This window comes from Marmota marmota, unplaced genomic scaffold (genome assembly GCF_001458135.2).
Source record: "Marmota marmota marmota unplaced genomic scaffold, marMar, whole genome shotgun sequence".
NCBI lineage: Eukaryota > Metazoa > Chordata > Mammalia > Rodentia > Sciuridae > Marmota > Marmota marmota.
In genome coordinates, this window is record NW_026000082.1 from 11,674,862 (window position 1) to 11,696,387 (window position 21,526).

General features: G+C 49.7%; 1 protein-coding gene across 5 annotated transcripts in view; it reads left to right on the forward strand.

Annotated features, from left to right (window-relative positions):
• The window catches only part of Ssbp3 (single stranded DNA binding protein 3), a 156,889-nt gene that overhangs the window by 95,877 nt on the left and 39,486 nt on the right, over positions 1-21,526 (forward strand). For all 5 annotated transcript variants that reach the window (XM_015484955.2, XM_048815328.1, XM_048815330.1 and 2 more), the window contains exon 4: positions 15,698-15,787. In XM_015484955.2, the coding sequence (XP_015340441.1) occupies positions 15,752-15,787 (36 nt within the window). In that variant the 5' untranslated portion in view covers positions 15,698-15,751. The remainder of the gene's footprint in view (positions 1-15,697; positions 15,788-21,526) is intronic.

A 21,526-nucleotide genomic window follows, 5' to 3' on the forward strand; every position in this document is an offset into this window, starting at 1 on the left:
GAGCCCACACCATACCCTCTGCTGCCACCTTCCCAGCCTGAGTGAAGTAAGCACTAAAGCTACAGAAGGAATGGGCAGGAAGGGAGGTAGTCCTGGGGTGGGTGAACTCTGGTATTATGCCTGATAAGATAGGAAGTAAAATTACTTTGTCATTTTTTTCTTGAAAGTCTTTGAGGACAGCAGCATGGTGGGGTAGGCAGATGTGGCCCTGCACCCCTACTGGGAACACCTGTACCTCCCCGACCCCTGTTGATGTGCCCCTTTTCTTGAGTCTGAGTTCATGCCATCCATGTGGCAGCACTGTGTGCTGAGGCAGAGAGGGGTCCCACTTGGGCCTCCCAGACTTAATCAGTTTACGGTGGGGCACAGCCGTGCTCTTCTGTTATTAAATTCAGGTCCTAGGTCTGCATGATGGAGGCAGCTTTAATGAGATTAGAAAGCTTAACTGAGAGGCCAATTAAATATAGGCCTGTACCTGTTTGGGCGGCTGTCTAAGCCCTGACCTGTACCCGGAGGCATCCTGCAGGCCTCCTGGGAGCCTAGCTAGGGAGCTTGAGGCGGGTGAAAGAGCCTGCCCAGCTGGTCCAGCCGTCCTCAGACCTGGGGTCTGTTTCCCTGCTGGGGTCAGGTCAGAGGCAGAATCTCGGTGGGTGAATCTCTGATGGGACTTTTGGTCTAGCAATTTCCAACAGCTGCATTCCCACACCTTCCCTGTAGCCCAAGGAGCACAGGCAGCAAATAGTTTCAAAGTTCCTTGATGATTTTGATGTGTAGCCAGACTTGGAAGCCAGAAACTGAATACACTCCCTTCACCTTATAGGGGAGGGGCAGCCAGCCAGGCCTGACTCCTTGCCTTGCACCCTGGTCACTGCAGCACCTTCTTTTCTTTCCCAGCTCCATGGATTGTACGGGTGGGGGTGGGTGTTGCCCTCTGTCACAGACTGTTTTTATGTTTATTTCTTCATTTTGTCTTTCACACCACTGAGTGGGATAGGCTAAGCAGGGTACAAATGGGCAAATTAAGGTTGAGGAGACCTGCCCCAAATTGGTGCCAGAACCAGAGGGCCGATCCTCAGGCTAAGGTCCTTTCTTTCTATGATTTGAATCTTCTGGTTCCCACTGGAGGGTGTGTTGGTGGCAGGGTAGGGGGGTGGATCATATATCTGGACCCAGCCAGGAAGAAAATCTTAGCCCTAGATAACTGTGACCTCATGTAAGACATGTAAGAAGTTCTGGTCCTCACTGGGTCCTATAATAAAGGAGCAGTTTACCCACCTCAGGAAGTTGTTGGGGAAGTGAGATCAGACTCCCTCATAGAGTGAGTCTTAGGATATGGTAGCTTATGCCATTCTTGGGACACAGAGCCGGGAAACTTTGGGTCAAGGATAGGAGTGTTGAGGCTCTACTCTATAGGGAAGCAGTGCCTGGCTGGTCCCCACCGGATAAGGCGACACCTGTCCTTCTTTGGAGCGCCTAGACATGTCCATTCAACAAGTATTTATGGAGCACCTGACTGGTATGTGCCAGGCGGGTTCGTCATTCCTGTTTTCTAGACAAGCCAACTGGAGCACAGAACGTCTTGGGAAACCCAGATCCCAGACCTTTCTTGTCATTGATTCTCCTTTGTGGGCCAGAGGAACTGTGGGATTCTTCCTGTTCGAAGAGTCTCAAAGTTCTGAGGGCCCAGCATTGCCTGAAGTTTCTGTCTAGGGTGGAGAAGACCTAGGCTATGGCCTTTGGTGGAATTAGGGAGGGAAAAAAACAGACTACTTTAGACTAGATTTGTCACAGAGCAAGAGACTGGTCAGTCACCTGTCAAAGACAGTTCTGCAAATTTGAATCTCTCCAGAGGCTGCTGTGTTTCTGTCCTCCAACTATCAACAGTGTGAAGAGAAAAACATTGAGCCTGTGGGAGTTAAGGCCCCATTTCACCCCTTTTAACATTTAGGCTTATGCAAATCTATTCTGTCCTTTGACTTCCATCTTAAGTATTTTTTTGTGTGTATATGTGGTGTAAGATTGAACTCAGGACCTCAAGCATGCAAGGCAAGTGCTCCACCACTGGCTACATCCCCTGCCTCTGTGGTCCCATCTTTATAAAAGAGAAGAATGAGGAGGAAGGGGGCAGTTTCCTAGAAGGGCAGGCCTAGCTCTATCCAAAAAGCTCTTTCGTAGTCCCTAGCCATTCTATATTTATTATTAGACTCAGCAAACATTTGGGCTGTATTTTTTCCAGAACCAGCAATTTTGTGGGAAGGTAGCCTTTGTCCACCCGATAACGCCAGGTGTAGGAACTGCTGAAGAGTTACAGGTAGAGGCTCACGTGCAGTTGGAGGGTGAACAGATCATCCTGCCTGGTGCCCGTGGTGGCCTGAGGGGATGCACTGCAATGACAGAAGCTGGCAGGGAGCCAATGCCAAGGCCGGGGACCACCCAGTGCTTCTTGTGACTGTGAGAAAAGAATGAGGATGGAATAGAATGAAGAGGTTGAGATGAGACTACAGCCCTTCGTTATCTTCTTGTTTTCTAGAATTAATTCTCATGCCAACTCCAAGAAAGGTCATCCTGTGTTACCAGGGCACGTCTCATGTCAGGGGCAGATTGCCTGCCTTTCTGAGTTAGCCAGGGAGCTGGGAGCTGAAGCTCCTGTCCTGAGTCCAGTGCTCTGTCTGCTCACTCTGTGACACATTGGAGGTTCACAGAAGGGACCAGGTGGAAACCGGCATCTTCTAGTGTTGAGTTCTGGCTTATGAACCTACTCAAGGCCTTTTTTGCCTGTTCTGCCCAGGAAAGCAGGACATTTAAGCGGGGCATTGATGGATGACAAGGAGTTCTGTGGATAGATAAATGGAAGGGGACAGGGGAACTTGCTGAGCAGAGAAAGTAAAAGTAGCATGTGGTGTTTCTCAGGGAGGGAACCTGAGACCTGACTGATGAGGGACTGGTGTCATTTCAAGGACATGGTCAACACAAGGAAGGGACAGGACCAGGTACATCCAGAGGCCCTTGAGGGCTGCAGGGAGCCTGGTCTCCCAGACTCCCCTTCCCTCTGCCCCTCTGAAGCTTGCCGGTTGTGGGTGAGGAATTGAGGGCGGGGCGCTCCAGCCAGGATGATGCATTCCTCCCCAGTGAGCTCAGGGCTTGCTCTGTGGCTTGTCTCTGCTTCCAAGAACCACGTCTCATAAATCTGTGGCTTGGAGGGTCCAGCCGTGGATGGCAGTCCCCAGCTTGGCAGGAGAGTACTTTGTCAGTGGGGTGCCTCTTTTGGGATGAGGAAGGAAAATGTCTCAGGATGGAACCTGTGCCTGGCCATCCCCCTCAGATTCCACCCAGGCCCAGGAGTGACCCCCGCCCCTCTGCCATCTCCTGGCCCCATGTGTAACACGCAGTTCTCTGGGCCCCTTTCCAAGTCCTATGGAAAAAGTAGCTTCGTGGGCTAGTGGAACAGACAGCTTTCTTCATAGGGCATGGACCCTATCTGAGAATAAGCAGCAGGCTTTGAGACCACCTGGTTCCCTTCCTGTCCCTGAGGCCTGGCCTTGATTCTCCCAGAGGGGGCCGACAGCAGGAGTTCCTGAGGCCTTCCACTTGGTGCGTTACCTGTCAGATGTTTCCCCGGACAGCAGCTGTCATCACCGCTGACTTGGGGGAGGAGGTCCATGATGATCCCTACCCACTGTACTGTACTGAACTGATATGACAAATGACACTAGGGAATATAGCCTGCCCACGTCATTTGGCCACTCGGCACATAGGCTTCTTCTGTGCCCCAAACTGGAGTTTCTAGGAGGAGGGAACAGCATGTCCTGAGGGATGCACAGGCAGGGTGTATGTGTGGTTTTGGGGGTGGCTTGGTGGGGAGGGACTAGTTGTCTGAGTGTAGCTGAATGGTAAGTTAGTGGAAGGTCACTGGGTTAGCTAGTCTTGGAATTTGACCTTGTAGACATGGTGACTACTATTGAAAGACAGGATTTCTGCAAGAATTGTATTCATCCAAAGAATATTTACTGAGCCAGCATCTTCTGCTTTGCACACTGCTCCTGCCCCATTTCTGGGAAGACGGCTGGCTAATTTAATAAGGAATTAACAGTCAGGTGTGACAAGTGCTGTGATGAGGAACATAGAAAGGACAAAGAAGTATCACCCAGGCCTGAGAGGAGGAGAGCATTCCAGAGAGAGGAAGCAGCCTGTACGAAAGGTAGCTGGACAGATTTCTTCAAGTAAATATGTGAAAGAAAGGCCTCTGCCACTGGTGCTCGGTGCTAAGTACTTGTGAGTAACGACAGGCTGCTGCTTCTCATTTATTGGAGCCTGAGTTCAGTCTGAAGAAGACCTTCCTGTAGTGTTGGTACCATCTGTATCAGTGAGGGGAGGAGCAGGGGTGGCTCCTTGGAAAATCCTGTGTGTGTGTCACAAGACAGGTTCAGGTCAGAATTCTTAGCTGGTGCACTTCACACTACTTCAGAAAGCCTCGGACTGGCCACCTCTGGTCCCAGGCTGGGCCCCTGACCCACCTCTGTAGCAGACTCTCAATCTGACCCCTAAAAGATGTGTGCACTTGGATGCTCTTGACTCATTCTTGGGGACTACCAAGAAGAAAGCCCTATCCTGTGTGCCTGGTAGACCCCAACAGATACCTGTGAACTCTCCTTGGTGAATTTAAAGCGACAGGCCCCCCTCCTTCCCCAACGTGGGTTATAGGCCAGGATGATGCCAAGGATAGAAGAAGCAAAAAGCAGACTGATGCTAGGTGCTTGACCTTCCCTTGACCCTCCTCTGCATCACTTTGGGAGCAAACCAAGCAGCACCCTTGAGAACAAACCAACAGAACCCCTGAGAGGACATCCTCTGAAAACCTGCCAGGACTGGTGATTCTACAGAGCTGCTGGACAGCGCTGTGAGTCCTCTTTGTCAAGCTGATAACAATTCAGAATAGCAGAATGGCTGTTTGGTTCTTAGGAAACCAGGTACCAGAGCTGTTTAGACAGACAAAGAGACAGACAGGGACACACACACAATCTGTGACCCAGTAACTGGAAATGTTAATATTCCGCTCAGCTCAGCTCAGCTCAGCACCATGCCCTCTTGCGTTGTCCCCAGGTCTGCTGCCATGTGGCTGGGCTCATGGAGCTGGTCGGGCAGCAGGGAAACTGGTGGAACTGCTGGAGGGTCCCAGAAGGGCCCACTCGCACCTCTAGAAGCGTTCACAGGGAATGGGCTCCAAGTGACGCACGCTCATGGTGTGGCGTTGCAGTAGGAGGAAGAAGGTGCTGAGCTCTGAGTCTCATTCCCCACTGTGGCCTCAGGGATCACCTACCTTGACCCTGTCCTTTGTAAATGAAGGAGTCGGAGCTCTGAGGAGGGAAGGGGTGGGTTGGCTGTACCCTTCATCTCCTGCCTGTTTGTGTCAGGGTTCTAATGGGGCCAAGCTCTAGGTATTGGGCCCTTTTGTGTAAGTCTGAAGAAGTAGAGGGGAAGAAATGTGGGCTTTGAAGCCAGGTAGCCTGTGTTTGAGTCCCAGGATTGCTACTTCCTGGCCTGCCGCGCAGCCTGGGGCAGGTCAGCTCTCTGAGCTTCAGTGTTCTTCTCTCTACACAGGGAAGATAATGCCACTACCCCGTAGGACTGTTGAGAGGATCAGAGATAAGTACATAAAAGGCCAGGCGTTAGGCGGCACCTGTTAACACATCAACTGTTGCTGTCTCATTGCTCCCATGGCAGTGCAAGAGAGACAGGCCATGGCTGGAGTGTGTCCCCTCCAGGGGAGGCACTGTCCCTGGCTCCCCAGATCCCTAGTGGGCCCAGCTCCAGCCCCAGCCATTGCAGCTCAGCACCCACCTGGGGGTTGGGAGCAGTGTAGACTTCTCTGTCCTTTTATTCAGTTGCTAGTGACAGTGTCTGGCAGGTGTCCAGAAGCCAGCCCTGAGAGGCTCCAGACAATGTCCCCCACCTCCTACATCTTTGGCAATACCAGTGCCTGCTCAGGAGGCAAGTTGGCACCTGGATTTCAGGCAGGAGAGCCATCTATGCTGTCCCTTGCCTGACGGTGGGGAGTGGCGGGCTGCTGGAATGGACAGCGGCAGATACTGTAAGTGCCCAGCTCCTTGTGGCGTTGTTTGGTCCAATTTCCTTTGCATTGTGACCTACATCATTCTTTATTTGCTAAACCCTCTGAGCAGGCAGCAGTAATAAATCAATTAATGACTCCGATGAATCGTTTAATGGCTGACAAAATAACACTAAAGCCAACAGCTTGCGTCTCTCCAGCAGTACCAGAGGATGCTGGTTGACTCGGGTGGGGGACGAAACAGAGACTGTTAGCTAAATTAGTGCAATTAGTGCGTGCTTTAAAGGCTTAGGCGGCATCTGCTCCGCTCTGAGCCGGCGTGTCGGGTGTGTGCTGGGGATGGCGGTGGGAACCGCGGTGGGCGGCTGCTTGCTGGCTTCCCTCCTGGCTTGTCAAGAGAACTCAAGGACTCCCAGCCCATTCCTTTACTCAGAGGAGGATGTCGGGTTTGAATTATGTGCCCCTTCCCTGCCAAGTGTAAACTTCCCTGGCTTTGATAACAGGGGACCCTGGTGAGCTTTTCAGACTGCACATTCGTCCTGTCACAGCAGAGGATGAGGTGAGGGAAAGTGACCGTCCCCCCTAAATTGGATGCCAGCTGAGGAGGTATGGGTTCCCATCCTTGGTCCTTATGATTTCTTTTAAACTCTACAGTTTCTAGAAGCGATGACTTTCAGTTCTTTGCACACCTCCGTCCTGGCAGGATTAAGTTGTCATTGGAACTGAGCGTGTGTGCCGGTCCACGCCAGGGAATTTTCCACTGTACAGAAGCAACTGCCAGTGTTCTTGTTAAAGAGCTGTCACTGGCCTACTATGACATGTTGTGGTTGTAAGTAGCTTCTTAAGACAGTGGGATTCGTGCTTGTGCGTGTGTGGTGTTTTGCTAATGGTGTAAACCAGGACCTGAAGCTCATCTCTCTTTACGAAGAAAATCAGTGTTGTACAGATAGCCTGCTGGACTCCTCGGTGTTCATCCGTGAGGGGCCACTCGCCCTTAATCTCTCTTATCTTGCGTGTGCATGCCTAGGACCCAGAACCCATGCCGGGTAGCCCAGCCAGGGAGGTGTGTGCACATGGAGGAGGACGCCCTGGCCAGGATCCATGGTACAAGCGAGGTATTAATTACACAGGACTCCACCTCCACTTCTTATCCAAATGTGCCCTTTGATCCAATTCCCAGAAGAAGCCTGGTGCTGCCTGGGATGGATGGGCAGGTCCCAGGAGTGTGGTGGCCTCCCCTCTCCAGCCCAGGGAAACCAGTTCCTCTTTCTTTTGAAAGTGTGTGACTGGGGCCCCCTCTTTTATTAGTATTTCTCTGTGTTGGCTACTGAGAAGAGAGAGGCTGCTTCTCAGAAGAGTGGCTTCTGCTCTTACAGCTCTGATACCCCTTTGGCCCCCTTCCCCACTCCAGCCTGTTCTGTGTTCTCAGAATCATAAAAAGTAAGCCTGTCTAGCCAAGTACAGTGGAACACACCTGTAATGCCATCACCTTGGGAGACTGAGCAGGAGGATCACAAGTTTGAGGCCAGTCTTAACTTAGTGAGATCCTGTCTCAAAATAAAATTAAAAGGACTGGGGGTGTTCCGTGGTAGAGTGCTCTTGGGTTCAATACCCAGTACTATTAGTGGGTGCTAAACTAAGCATGTCTGGTGCCACCTAATGCTATGTCAATGGCTCAGACTGCCATTTTCTGAGCACCTGCTTTGTCTGAGCCTGGCAGGGCACATCATCTGACAGCTGTGTTCCCCACAGCTGCACAGGCAGGCTCTGAAAGGTCAAGTGAGGTGCCCAAACTCCTGGTAAATGGAAAGACTGAGGCTTGACCCAGACCTTTCTGTTCTCAGGTGACTGCTGTCTATAAACGTTTATCCCAAAACTTGGACCAGAGAAGCTGGAACATGCCAAGGACTGGGGATGTGGTTTTAGCAGATCAGGTTGACTCCTAGCTCTGCCCACTCTGAGCTGTGTAACCTTGCTCAAAGTCCCTCACTTTGTGGGGCCTCTGTTTTCTCGTGTGGGTTTGGGGGAAGACTGAGAGAGGAAATGGAAGGGTGAGCTTGGTCAGAGTGACAGCCCTTGGGATGGAACACTCTGGTCGTGGGCAGCTTGCTCCCCTCCTGTGGAGGGAAGGACGCCCCATACTCCCAACCTCCCACCCCGGCCCACCCCTGAGATGGAATAGGCAGGGGTGATGGAAGGCTGCAGGGCTTTGCGTTCTGAAAGAGGCTGTCGGGAGGCCCTGAGCCAGGAGGGTTGAGATGACAGCAGTAATCTCTCAGCCCATATCTCCTCCTGCATCTTCTAGTCCTGCGTCCTCTACGGCCTTGGCTTGAGTGCCACCTCGTCATAAAGCCTCCCTGATCCCCTAATCCTGTCTCACAACGCCTGCTGGAGCACCTTCCCACATCCCCCAGTTCTCTGTCACCACGAGTCATTCCATCCTCCAGACCTTCAGGGAAGAGTTGTGCCCTGTCATCTCCTGTCCCAACAGGCACAGCGCCATCCAGCGTCCCTAGGAGCAAGTGTTTGCTGCATGCTTCTGATGCGTATCAAGCACTCGTAACCTTTCTCCTAGTAGTTTCCCACATACTTCGTTCCTCCTTTTCTTCCCAGGATAATTTGCCAGTTAGGTGCAACAGACTGGTCAGTGGTATCTCACATTCCTTGACACACACGTACACACAGACACACTGACGCCCTACCCTTTGGTGAATGCCAACTCACTGAAATATTTGTCAGAAGGAGCCAAGTTAGAAGGTCAGCTTACTCAGGGAAGAGCAAAACATGCAGGCGATCTCACACACAGAGGAGGAATTAGGATCATCACATGTGTTGAATGATCTGCTGTTTCTTTACATGATTTGAAAAGTACACAGAACTTTTCTTGAGAATTGCAGGTATTATTGAGAAGGGACTGATACTTGGACCTCTTGAACCCAAGATGAGGGTCAGGTAGAAGGACAGTAAACTGAACTTAGAGCCGATTAGCCCCAGGACCTTCACATAACACACTTCTTTGTGCCTCAGTTTCCTTATAGTTGAACAAAAATGACATCTTCCCTGGAATATTGGGGTATAAATGTTCCCCTCTTTCCCCTCTCCTGGTTTATGAGAGCAGAATGAAAAAATCATTGATTCTCCAGATTCTCCCGTGTTCCGAGGTGATACTGTCACCCAGGGGGCAGAAGTGAAACGGCACTTTGTGAAAGAAGTGCAGGTGCCAGGATGGACCTCCTGACTGTGGCAGGTTGGGACTTTGTTGTCTACGTGTGGCCTTTTTTCAGGTGGCTTGGTTGAAGAGCTCCATGACACCCTCAGTGTCACTGGAAGCAGAAACTCAGCAGCCTTGCTGCCAGATACCTGAGACTGGGGAAGTCTGTCCGAGAAACACAGTGGTGGTTTGCAGCCAGAGCCAAACCTGATCTTGGGACCCTAGGTGCAGGGCTCTTCTCATAAGAATCCCCAGGAAACACTGGGAGACAGTAGGTAATGTGGCAGTCTTCTTCTTTTGGAGTACTAGCAATTGAACTCAGGGGCACTTAACCACTGAGCCACATCCTCAGCCCTTTTTTTTAGTATTTTATTTAGAGACAGGGTCTCACTGAGTTGCTCAGTGCCTTGCTAAGTTGCTGAGGCTGGCCTTTAACTCGCGATCCTCCCGCCTCAGCCTCCTGAGCTGCTAGGGTTACAGGCATGTGCCAATGTACCTGGTTTGGCAGTCTTCTTTTAATGTGGCTTTTGTCATGTCTCTGCTGTGAACACCACCAATTATTAGAGCCCGCCTCCTCCAAGGCAGATGGTTCTGAGATTAAGATCAGGGAAATTTTGTGTATCTTAGGACATATACTGTTGTACTCAGAGCCATTCTTATGCACTGGGGATGCTCACCCAACCCTCCTCCCACATGACAACTCCCCGGCTATTTGAAGGCAGGGATCCTGTGTCACTCCCTAGTATCATTGGAACCTGTTTTTTAATGCCAGCTGGTCTGTGTCTTCATATAGCAATAGCAGTGTTTTCTCCCAGCTGCAGAATCATAATCTCCTTTCTCCCAAACATATCCTCTCCTAAGGTCTGTGTGTAAGGCCAGAAGACCTTTCTTTCTTTTCCTTGTGTGAACCCCACTACTCTAGTCTTGGCCTTTCTGTCTGGGTGATGACATTCTCTACCTTCTTTTCATTCCTGCATCTGCACCCTCAGCATGTTGATGCTGCTAAAATTCTCTCTAGGAAACTTGGCCCCTGAGGGACTGGAGTACTCCAGGAATCTGCATCAAGTCCGGAAGCCTGTCTTACTGAGAGTGGTGCAACCATCCCTCCCTCCCTGGGACATCAGACCCGCATCTTTGCCCTCCTCATGTAGTCATCATAGGAGGGCCTCACGCTGGAGGGCAGCCTCCATTTCCCAGCGACAAGCACGTGACCATACCACAACCAATGCTTCTCACTCCTGGCACCTTTAGCTCTGGCCACGTAGCCTCAGCTGAGTTTCAGTCAAGAAAGGCCACACTTGGTGGGTTTGCTCGTGACCAGTGCTGCTATACACTGAGGCCCGAGGATTGGGGCAGAGCAGGGAAGGAGGGGATTTGCAGAATTAAGTATATAGTTTTTGTAGCCTTATAAGGTGATCAGGAGGAGTTGATTGACCTGGAAGGAATCCCACAGTTGACTTTTGAGCATTTGTTTTTATTCACATGCAGAACTATTTTTATTTTAATCTATATTTGTTTGTTTGTTTTTGCAGCACTGGGGATTAAACCCAGAGGCACTTTACCAAGCTGGCCTCTAGAGGCTGATCCTCCTGCCTCAGCCTCTGGAGTTGCTGGGATTACAGGCTTACGCCACCATGCCTGACTTAGAACTATTTTTGAAAGAGTAAAAAAGGGATGGGGAGATCTATGGTAATTTGTAATGAAGATAACTGGGGCTCCTGGGGTGCGGTCAGAAAATAATCTTGTAGGGAACGTCCCTAGCCCTTGAGATACGAATGTAGCCACCGCTGCAAGGAGTTCCTCCTAGGATGCAGAGAGGCTCCTGGGCAGATGACTGTCGGGTCCATGTTCTGGTGGTGTTGGGTAGGTTGTGTCATCAGGGTGTCAATATGCTTGGCACAAAGTGAGGTGGGACAAGGTGGGGTTCTCCTAGGTCCAAGGTCCTTCTACTTAGAAATCATTCCTACTGTTAAAACTAAAAGTCCTTGGCCCCAGGTTTGAATTCTGCTCCTCTACGTGAACAGGGCAGGTAGGGGGTGAACATCCTTCTCCTTGGGTAGGTCTATGGTGTGGTGTTCCAGGGTCTCCTCCCTGTGGAAAGCCCAACAGCTGTCGATAGCAGAGGATGCCTGAAGTGACAGTGGTGTGGGTTTCGTTGGGCACAGAGGTGGAGGGGAAGGACTCGAAGGAACCCCTAGTCCCAATGGTTGTGATCCCACCCTGTGACACCCAGTCTTTTTTTCTTTTGGGTACTATGGACTGAACCCAGTGGTGCTTTACCACTAAGCTACGTCCCCAACCCTTTTTATTCATATTTTGAGACAGGGTGTCACTAAGTTGCTGAGGCTGCCCTTGAACTTTTGATCCTTCTGCCTTAGCCTCCTGAGTTGCTGGGATTACAGGGATGCCCCACTGTGCCTGATGACACCCAGTCTTTTAAGGGAAACTTACAGGATAAGCTCTCCTCTGAAGCCTCCCTGGCCAGGAACAAAACTTCCTTGTAGAGAGAGCCTCAGGCAGTCCTTGGAGGGTTCCTCCAGCTTTTTAGACTGGATACCCCAGGCTTAAAGGAAGCAGCTGGCCCCACAGGGCCACATCACCCTGTGAAAGACCTTTACATCGTTTTTATAAAAGCCGTGCAAGTCACGCTGGGGATGTCGCCTTGTGGTAAAGCTCTCGCCTGACATGGATGAGGCCCTAGGTTCGATCCCAGACCCTGGGGAGAAAGACGACACATTACCTAACTACACACCTGGTTTGATTCTGCTTTCTTTTTAAGTCCATGTGTGTACACATATATGGATAACTGTTGGGGTGAAAGGCCTGTAGTTGGGGCCCAAATGTCAGCCACTGGTACCTGCAGGCTCTGTGTGCTTTTTAATCTTTTTTTCGTTAAATGTTTTGTAAAGAACAGAGATGAGTTGGAATTCAGGGTCCTGTGGAAAGAGGACTGCCTTTCTGTTCCTGCAAGAACTGCTCTTTCCAGTCCCCATTCCCTGCGTGTGTGGGTTCGGCTGGGCAGAGCCTGGGCCCCTGGATGAAGGTCCTTAGTGGTCCCCTTTTCTAATCCATCACTGCACACATGGGGAAACTGTCCCCATGTGAGAAGGGACTTTTCTGCATGTTCTCACCCAAGACCTGAGCCCATGCGTGAGGTGTCTAGCCTCTGAATCTAGTGTTCTTTCTTCTAACTTCAGTGGGGAAGTTCCATTCTGTGCACCTACCGCAGCCCTGGCATGCCATAGACCTCTGTGAATGTCAAGGGGTTTGGGTTTGGGCTTGGGTTTTGTGTTTTTAAAGAAAACTCACGAGGCGCTTTGCTGAGTGCCTTAATGGAGCTCTAACCCAAAGCTGGAAACCGCAGGGAGAGGCTGATTCCTAGCAATCCAGGAAGGCCTGGCTCCAGATGGTCAGGCGTGAGCAGGTCTTTGAATAATACAAGTAGTAATCATTTATTGAACACTTGCTGTATGCTTCATATATTGGTGGGTCTTGCAGATGGGTAAAACAGCCCCTGCTGTTAAACCACAAGAGGGTGGTGTCCCTGAGATTGGATTTTGTCTCCCAACATACCAGTTGCTGCTCTTCTGGCCTTTTGGAAGTTTTCTTTTGGTAGTATGTTTGCTTCATAGTCAGAGGGGAACAGCAATAATCCATAACCCAGGGCACAAAGTTAGACTCCACAGAGGTCTGCTTAGGTTTTGCTGCCTGAGAAGGTGTTAAATGATAAAAGTCATCTCCTCGGCTTCTGCCCCCTTAGACGTTACTAGTGTAACTGAAGGGTAGCAAAACTTATCCTCCATCCTAGATTTCAGAGAATTACTCCATCTCTTTACTAAGACCATGGTTACCTTGATCATTACATTCAAAGAAACAAAGACCTCCCTCCCACTCACCCACAGTTCCTACTGCTAATTGCATAGGAAAACCACCTCTTAGAGTGAAGGATCCTCATAAGTAATGCATCAGTGCTTGAACGGGCTCACGCTTCATTTAGGTTGTTGTTTTTAAATTTGTAACATGCTCTTATCCTGTACTTTGATACGTAAATGGTCAAATTCCTAAGTAACAAAGGACATGACTGTCTCACCGTAAAAGTAGATCTACAAATGTCTAGTGTAAGAAGCAGTGGTCGGCGAGTGTGGTGGCTCACTCGTGCATGTGATCGCGGCTACTCAGGAGGCTGAGTCAGAAGGATCACAAGCTTGAAGCCAGCCTGGGCAATTCAGTGAGACCCTGACTCAAAATTTTTAAAAAGGGTTGGGGATGTAGTACAGTGCTAGAGGGCATGTCTAGCATGTGGGAGGCCCTGAGTTCAATCCTCAGTACCTCAAAAAAAAAAAAAAAAAAAAAAAGTGAGTGAAGGGTAACAATTAAAAAGATGAGTTAGATTACCAAATACAAGTAGATACTAACTACCAAGCTAGAAAATAATGATTTAGTGTCTCTTATTAAATTGGTTAAATAATGATACCTCTATGAAGGATTAAAGAGCTAAATGTTAACATCAGTCTCTGAAAGAAAACAGATGAATGTTTATCTCACCCTTATTTAAAAAAAAAAATTGTTTCTGCTACAGAGGACTAATTTTTGGTGCTAATCACCAAGTTATATTTTTACGGAACCATTAACCTCAAACAATAATGTATCTAATGGATAACCCAGCAGACTCCCCATGTGGGTGTAGATCTAGGGAAGGAGACCTAGATCTCTAGCACCACTGCATACCCATACTGGGTCCCTCCTTCCCATAGTCAGAGCTTCCCAGCTTATAGAACACAGCCAGCCCCCTTTCTCAGTCTTTTGCAACCCTGTTGCAAAGGTAGAACAATGGCTACCCCACTTTTTTTTTTTTTTTTTTACCAGGGATTGAACCCAGGGGTACTTAACTGCTGAGCCGCATCCCCAGCCCTTTTTTTTAATATTTTATTTAGAGATAGGATCTCATGAATTGCTTAGCGCCTCACTGAGTTGCTGAAGTTGCCTTTGAACTCATGATCCTCCAGCCTCAGTCTCCCAAGCCTCTGAGATTATAGGTGCTCACCATGGTGCCCAGCGGCTACCCTACTTTTTGCAGAAGAGAGATTCAGAAAGACCAAGTGACTTGCCTGTGGTCCACTTTCTTAGTCCAGATGACAGTATTGGAGACCAGGTGTCAGTTCTTGGTGAAATTGTTTGTTTGCATGCTCCGTTTTAATAGGAGCCTTCATTTCCTCCCTTCAGAAAGCTAAGGGCTCTGGTTCCTTTTATGGATGAGAAAAGGGAAGGAAAAGTGATTGCTTCAAGGTAGTGATGAGAAGGAGGTTGTATTTATGAGACGGAAAGAGGCCCCCTGTTTCTTTACCCCTGAGGTGCTCACTTCTACCCCAGAGAGTAGTCTGGACCCTGGGAGATGATCAGTGAGTAAGTCTACATTCTCAGTCATGATGGAGTTTGGGGACCACCAAGGTTATTTGGAGGTAGACTTCTACAAGAGGAGCAGCTGGAGGTTTGGAATCAATGGGAGGAGCAGGGAATGGGCCAGACAGTACAATCAGGCCTGTGACTTCCTTGAGGCCGGGGCTTGGGTGTTGCAGCCTCAGCCCTGCCTGTGTGAGCAGAGCCAGGCACAGACATGCTGGCTGCACGAACAGGTTGGATACAGATTGTTGGAAAGAGGCCAAGCAGGGAGAGTGACGTCTGCTCACCCCTGGGAGGCATTTGTTGAGGCAGATGTACCAGGTGGATGCCAGAATAGCAGCATTTAAAGAGAAAAGTAATGACACCCAGGACCCTGCAGGGGCCAAGAACACACCAAAATTTATAAATCACTTCACCTACCCTCAGAGAGCTTTTTAGAACAGCAGGTGGATAAGGCACCGATCTCATAATGTCAATAAAAGTCATGACATGTTGGTCACTTAAAACTGCTCTGCCAGGGGCTGGGGATGTGGCTCAAGCGGTAGCGCGCTCGCCTGGCATGCGTGCGGCCCGGGTTCGATCCTCAGCACCACATACAAACAAAGATTCTGTGTCCGCCAAAAACTAAAAAAAAAAAAAATAAAAAGTTAAAAAAAAAAAAAAAACTGCTCTGCCAGACACTACAGGATGTACCTTTGGCTTCATCTCTTGCCATGGTGATGGCATCCCAAAGTGGTGGGCACTGTGCTTCCATTTTAAAGATGAGGCAGTGGAGACTGAAGAGTTCGTTGCCTGCCCAATGAGTAACAGCTGGGAAGTGGGGCGAGGTCTGATCATCAATCCTATACCCGTGCCGTATCACTGGTGGGATGCTGCTTAGCTGGGGCAGGGCTAGAAAGGCTTAATGAGGAAGGTGGCCTTTGGGGAGGGTCTGTGGGGGAAGATTGTGGGTGGGGTGGGGGCTGGAGCCCTATCTGGTTGGAGGTTTGGCCACTGACCGCTACCTCATCTCTCCACAGAGTGCAGCAGCTGCCCCGAGCCCTGTGCTTGGCAACATTCCTCCCAATGATGGGATGCCTGGAGGCCCCATCCCACCGGGTTTCTTTCAGGTATGTGCTGGGCTGCGGGTCTTGTGTCCTGTCACACTGTTCTGGGGTAGGTGGGCAGGGCTTCGGGGAGAGGAGAAAATAAGCACAGCTCAGTTTGCCATGGTCTAAATACAGTTGCTCTGTGCTGGTTGAAATCCTTCCCTTCCCATTGCTTTCTCTACCCCTTCCAAAAGCTGAGAAGGGGGGAAAGGGGTGGCGACCGGACACCTCCTGCATCGTATGCGCTTCTTCACTCTGGCTTGGCAGACAACGCCGCAAGGCTGCTTCCAAGCCAGTGTGGAGCTTTCTTGTAACAAAAGGCTTTTTTTCTTTTTCTTTCTTTCTTTCTTTCTTTTTTTTTTTAAGAGTAAACTGTTCTTTGTTTCTGTTTTGTTGCTGCTGTCATTGTCATTGTTTACTTTGCCTGTCCAAACTACAAACCTTAGGCGTAATCTTAAAAAAAAAAAAAAAAAATCCCACCATCCTGGCAGGTCTCAGAATCCCTTCCCTCTGGTTAACCGCTTGATTCTTTCCGAGTGTGATCACAGACGGCGCCCCGTGAGCATCTGTGCCAGCGCTCTGCCCGCCACAGGCAGGAACAGATCCCATGTGGGGCAGGAGCTGGCTTTCTCCATGACACCTTGTTGGGCTTTTTGGCAGGGTGTGTGTGTGAAATCAGGCTTTCTGTTTTGTTGAGGTTGGGTGTGGCTACACCCCCCCTCCATCCCTCCCTTCCCTACTGGCAGCTCATTCCACTTAAGCCACATTTGAGACTGGGAGAGGTATCAGTGTGCAGGGCTGTGAGGAACTTGATGATGAACCTCTTGATTGGGACATCGCTCGTTTGTTCAAGACTGTCCGGGACAGAGTTTAGAGAATGCACCTGACTCTCCACACCTTCTGAAGGGTTGGTGTTCCCAAGGAAGAACACAGAAAGCCACCAGGCTCAGTGGTGCAAGCACGTTATCCAAAGTAGCTCGGAGGGTTGAGGCAGGAGAATTTGAAGTTTTAGCTCAACCTGGGCAATTTAGTAAAACCTTGCCTCACAATTAAAAGAAGAAGAGGAAGAATACAGAAAGAGCGGTTGTGTAGAGAAGAGGGCCAAGATTTTTTTCTGTGAAGCCAAGGGATTCAAAACTAGAGCCAGAGAAGCAAAGTCCCGGGAGTCTTGTGCCTGGTTTAATCCAGAATTTGTGCCCATGGACATCCAGCAGCAAGAGAGGCTGCCCTGAGAGGCAAGGGCCTCCCCGGCACAGGAGTGACAAATGCCTTTGGGGGTTTCAGGGGCTTCTCCCATGTGAGGGAGACCCTGGAAGGCGCTTCTGCACTGAAAGATTTCACATTGTGTTTGATTTTAACTCCCAGGATAGGGTGATCAGGACACATTGCTCACTAGTCAAGAATTACATCAGTGAAATGTGGGTGTTGCCCTAAAATAGAAACAGCAGGTCCACCATCAAAATGGTGGTGAGAGGAAAGAAAGGGATGCAGGGTTGGCAGCTCAGGGCATCAGATGGCCATATACCTACCCGTATGCATTCCCAGCATTCTGCCAGAACTAAGACTGTATCTGACTCTTGGAGACGGGCTCCGCCCTAGCAGTCTCAAGGTGTGTAAGGCTCCAGGTTAGACCAGGACTTGCTAGGCTCTTGGCTTGGAGTGCGGCTTTAGATAATGTAGACAAAAGGCCAAGAGAAAGACCTTAAATCCCCTGGAAAACCATGGTCCCAAGAAAGGCAGGAGCAAGATCAGCTGCTGCTCTTCCCCAGAAGGAAAACCCAAGGGGTTGCTGTCAGTGGGTTGACCCACACCAAGGGCAGCCATCTTCCTTGCCACTACAGATGGGTATTCCGCACCCACCTGGTAGCCTTTCCCACTGGTCTTCTCTCCCAGCTTGCATGTCCTCACCCTTGATACCAGGGATACCTTTTTCAGGGCAGGTGTGACTTCCAGCCTAGTGCACGGAGCCCATCCAGGCACCACATTCCACCCCTGTGCATCCTTTTAGAGACTGCTTGCTGGTATCTGGGGTGTGCTGTGGGAAGAAGTGGACAGTAGCCAATTGTGTTGTTTGTTTTTTATCTAGGCCATCAACTTCTCTTTTGGCCCGAGTCTAGGACAAGGAACAAGTCTGCCTGACTTGTGAGCAGTTTCCAACTTCCTGCTTTGGTATACTTGTTCAGGGTTAAGGCCTAATTCCAGACATACTTCTCAGATCCTCCCCTGTGACGCTTGGGGGTGTGTGGTCAGAAAACCCAGTCTGATTCCTGTCCTTATTTAGCCACCACTAGTCACCATTGTACAGAGGTAGCCCTCTTGACTTGAGGTCATTTCTGTTCCCTTATCCAGGGTGAACTGTACAGACTGGCTGGGACATCCAGTAGGAAGCCATAAGCCCTAGCCTCTCTGTTTCCTGGGTCTCTCTGGGTGATTCTTTTCTTTGATTCTCTAGTATCACCTCTCCATCAGTCAGATGAAATGGGAATTGGGTAGGCCAAGTACTTGGCATGGTCCTTCCTTGCCAAGGTACTGACCATTTGAGCAGGGTCCCTGCAGAGGGGAAAGGGTATCTCTGTGGAAGGAGGTAGTGGCAGCCCATTTCCGGAGCAGGCCAGCCCACAACAGGAATATTAGCTATTGATTGCCAGCCCTGCCCCTCACTCATCTTGTATGCGGCCATTCTGATATTAGAAGGGAAATAGAGATGGTATCGAGAGTTTTTAACTCCTGTGGACAATTGCAGTTCTTCCCTCCTTTAGCTGCAGCCTGGGCGGTGGCTATGCTATAAGAACACTTTTGCAGGGAGCCAGCCTGGGGTGACTGGACCCAGCTCTGGCCAGACTCTGTCCACAGTGGCCAGACAAATTTTCAAGTCAGGTCCATACCGCCAGTTGGTATAGACGTTGGCTTGGGGTGAGAAGCCTAAATCTGGAAGCCAGAGGGGCCTCAGGGTGGGTGGGAAGGAGCATCTGTCTACTCCCGGTCCCAAATCCTTAGAGAGAAACACACGGGACTTCCTTCTTCAGGCCTTTGACTACCAGGCTTCAGGTCCACTCCTAGAGGCAGGGGTTGGGCCATTCACACATTAGACTGTGTTGTGTTGTTTTGTTTTCCATACTGGGGATTGAATCCAGGAGCACTTTACCACTAAGCTACATCCTCAACTCTTTTTATTATGTGTTTTGAGACGGGGCCTTGCTAAGTTGCTGAGGCTGACTTGCAATCCCCCTGCCTCAGCCTCCCAGGTTGCTGGGATTACCAGCCTGCACTACTGCACCTGGCTTGTTTTCTTTTTCTCCTTTGATATCCAGGTTTCTGAGATGGGCAATGTCCTGTGATACAATATGATGAGATGTGTGTGGTAGCAAGTTAAGGGATGGGTGAGAACTGACCTGACCATACTTCCTGGTTGGGGAATAGGGGAATAGTGTGGGACTCTTGGGGGCTTAGTAGAATTTAACAAGGGCACTCTGATTCTGTTCCTTTTTATTTAAAAACAAACAAACAAACAAACAAAAAAGGTCCTAATCTTGACATCCCCAGCACTTAGCATCTACTAGGAAGACAGTATATGTTTAAATTGAGTTTATTTTTGTTGCTCATGTTACAGGAGAGGAACCTAGCCAGCCCCAAAGCACTAGATCTGGCATTCTGACCATGGAGAGGATCTAATAGGAAGCCACCTTGGGAATCCAGAACTGGTGTTCTGGAATGAAATAGAACACAGAAGATTTGACCGTGCACTTGCTGAGTGACCTTGGTCAAGTTGCTCCCTATATCTGGGCCCCAGTTTTCTCACTAGTCAATGGAACAGGCTGGACCAGATGGTCTCTGAGGGCCCTTCCAACTCTGATTTTCTGCTTTGGATCCAGATGGATTTTACTTAATCAAGCAGTGGCATTTTCCCCCTTTCATGCAGCTTAACTCTGGCTGCACATCTGGCAAACCCAGTGTGGCCTCAACCAGGCCCACTGGTCTGGGTAGGTCTCTTAGTTCTTGGCCCCAAGAGGGCACCATCCAATAAGGATTTCTAGGTCTAGAACTGGGGAATGATAAGAGAACAGGGGTCATGGGGAACAGAGCATTTGGTACAGATTGTTTTTGTCTTGTTTTGCTTTTAAATTCCAATAATTGTTTTTAGTTATGTAGCTTTAAAACGTGCAGCTAGTTTTCATTTTGATCACAGTGTTTGTGCAGAGGCGGCATGACTGATTGGGAAAGTGAGACTTGGAAAGGTGAATGACCTTCCTCAAAATTATCAAGCCAGAACTATAATGGAAGTCTAATCCCAGGATTCCCAGTTCCCAAGCTGCTGGTCTTCGATAGCATTTAGAAGTCCAAGTATAGATACAGGTCTAAGTGTCTAAGGAAAGAAAGCAACAATGGCCATTTTCTCTCAAAAGTAACAGATTTCCATTTAGATGCAGGTTGGGCTTGACTAGTGGTCACTGCTAGGAACACTGTGTTGAGAATGATTCTGAAGCTATGTCCAGGCTCAACAGGTGCTGATTGGCCATGTCTGCCATGGGTGGACATGTAATGGAAATACGTGTTGACCCTGTTTATTTGCCATCCCAGTGTAGCCTAGATTTCTTCTTCATAGATGTGGAAGTGGAATTCCAGAGGGAGAAGGCATGGAGTTAGTGATAGTCATCAGCCACCTCTCACGTACACATGGCTGGGGTTTAGGATGGAACTGAATTAGCCTGCCCACTAGCCTCCCAGAGAGACTTGACACGTGAACCATGCCCTGTAGCAGGACGGAGAAGCCTGCATGCCAAGACGAGAGACCAGGGAGGGCTTTTGGTAGCAGTGCAGGCCTGGCTGAGACCATGTCTACAGTGAGGTGGGTGAGAGCTGCTTGGTGGAAGGTTGCAAAGGTTGCCAGGCAGTTGTTGACAGCCCTTGCTGAAGAGTGTGGGCTTCGTCTGGTGGGCAGCAAAGAACCACTGAAGCGCTCTAAGCTCGGTGATAGTACCTGGGCTAGCTCTGAATTCCTGAACAGTTACCCTGCAGTTGCCCCAGTGGCTCTGTGGGCACCATCCAATAAGGATTTCCAGGTTCAGAACCTGGGTGCTGCAGCTGGTGCTCAGGAAGTACCTGACCACATGAATGGTGGATGCTGGCCTTACAGAGATCACAGAGTTAAAGATGTGCTTCTCCAGAAAAGACAGTCCCGAGGCATCAAAGGGGCCTAGCTCTCTCCCAAAAACTTAGCCTTCCCTGATCTGAACCTCCCCAGATAGTCTCTACTGTGGTGGGAAGGGTAAAAAGTGATTGACTTGTCCCCTGTCAGTGAGTCCATGTTACTGCCAACCAATCCCACCCGCCTTGAAAAGAGGTTGAGGTCTGTCCCCAGAGTACCCTCCCCATCAGTTCTGGGAGAGAAGACCAGAAGGAGCAAACGATGCGTGCAGCCCAGAAACCAGAGAAATGATCCAGCAAATAAGAGGAGAGCAGCACACATGACCCCAGCCCTTTCCTACTGTGATTATAGGGACAGTTCCTCTCCTTCCTGTGGCAGACGTGGCTGGGGTTTCCCAGGAGAGAGGCAGCCTCCAGAGAGCTCTGACGGCTGTCTGAAGTGTCTGACGTTATGCCAAGTGGAAATGATTGAGCCCTGCCTCTGTGAGGCTTCAGCCTCCGATCCCAGGTCTTGGGGAGAAAAGAGGGAGGCCTATTTGTGTCTTTGTATAGAAGACATTTCTACCATCTGCCCATTTTGTAGTGAAGTAGTGAGCTGCTTGACAGTGATGGTAA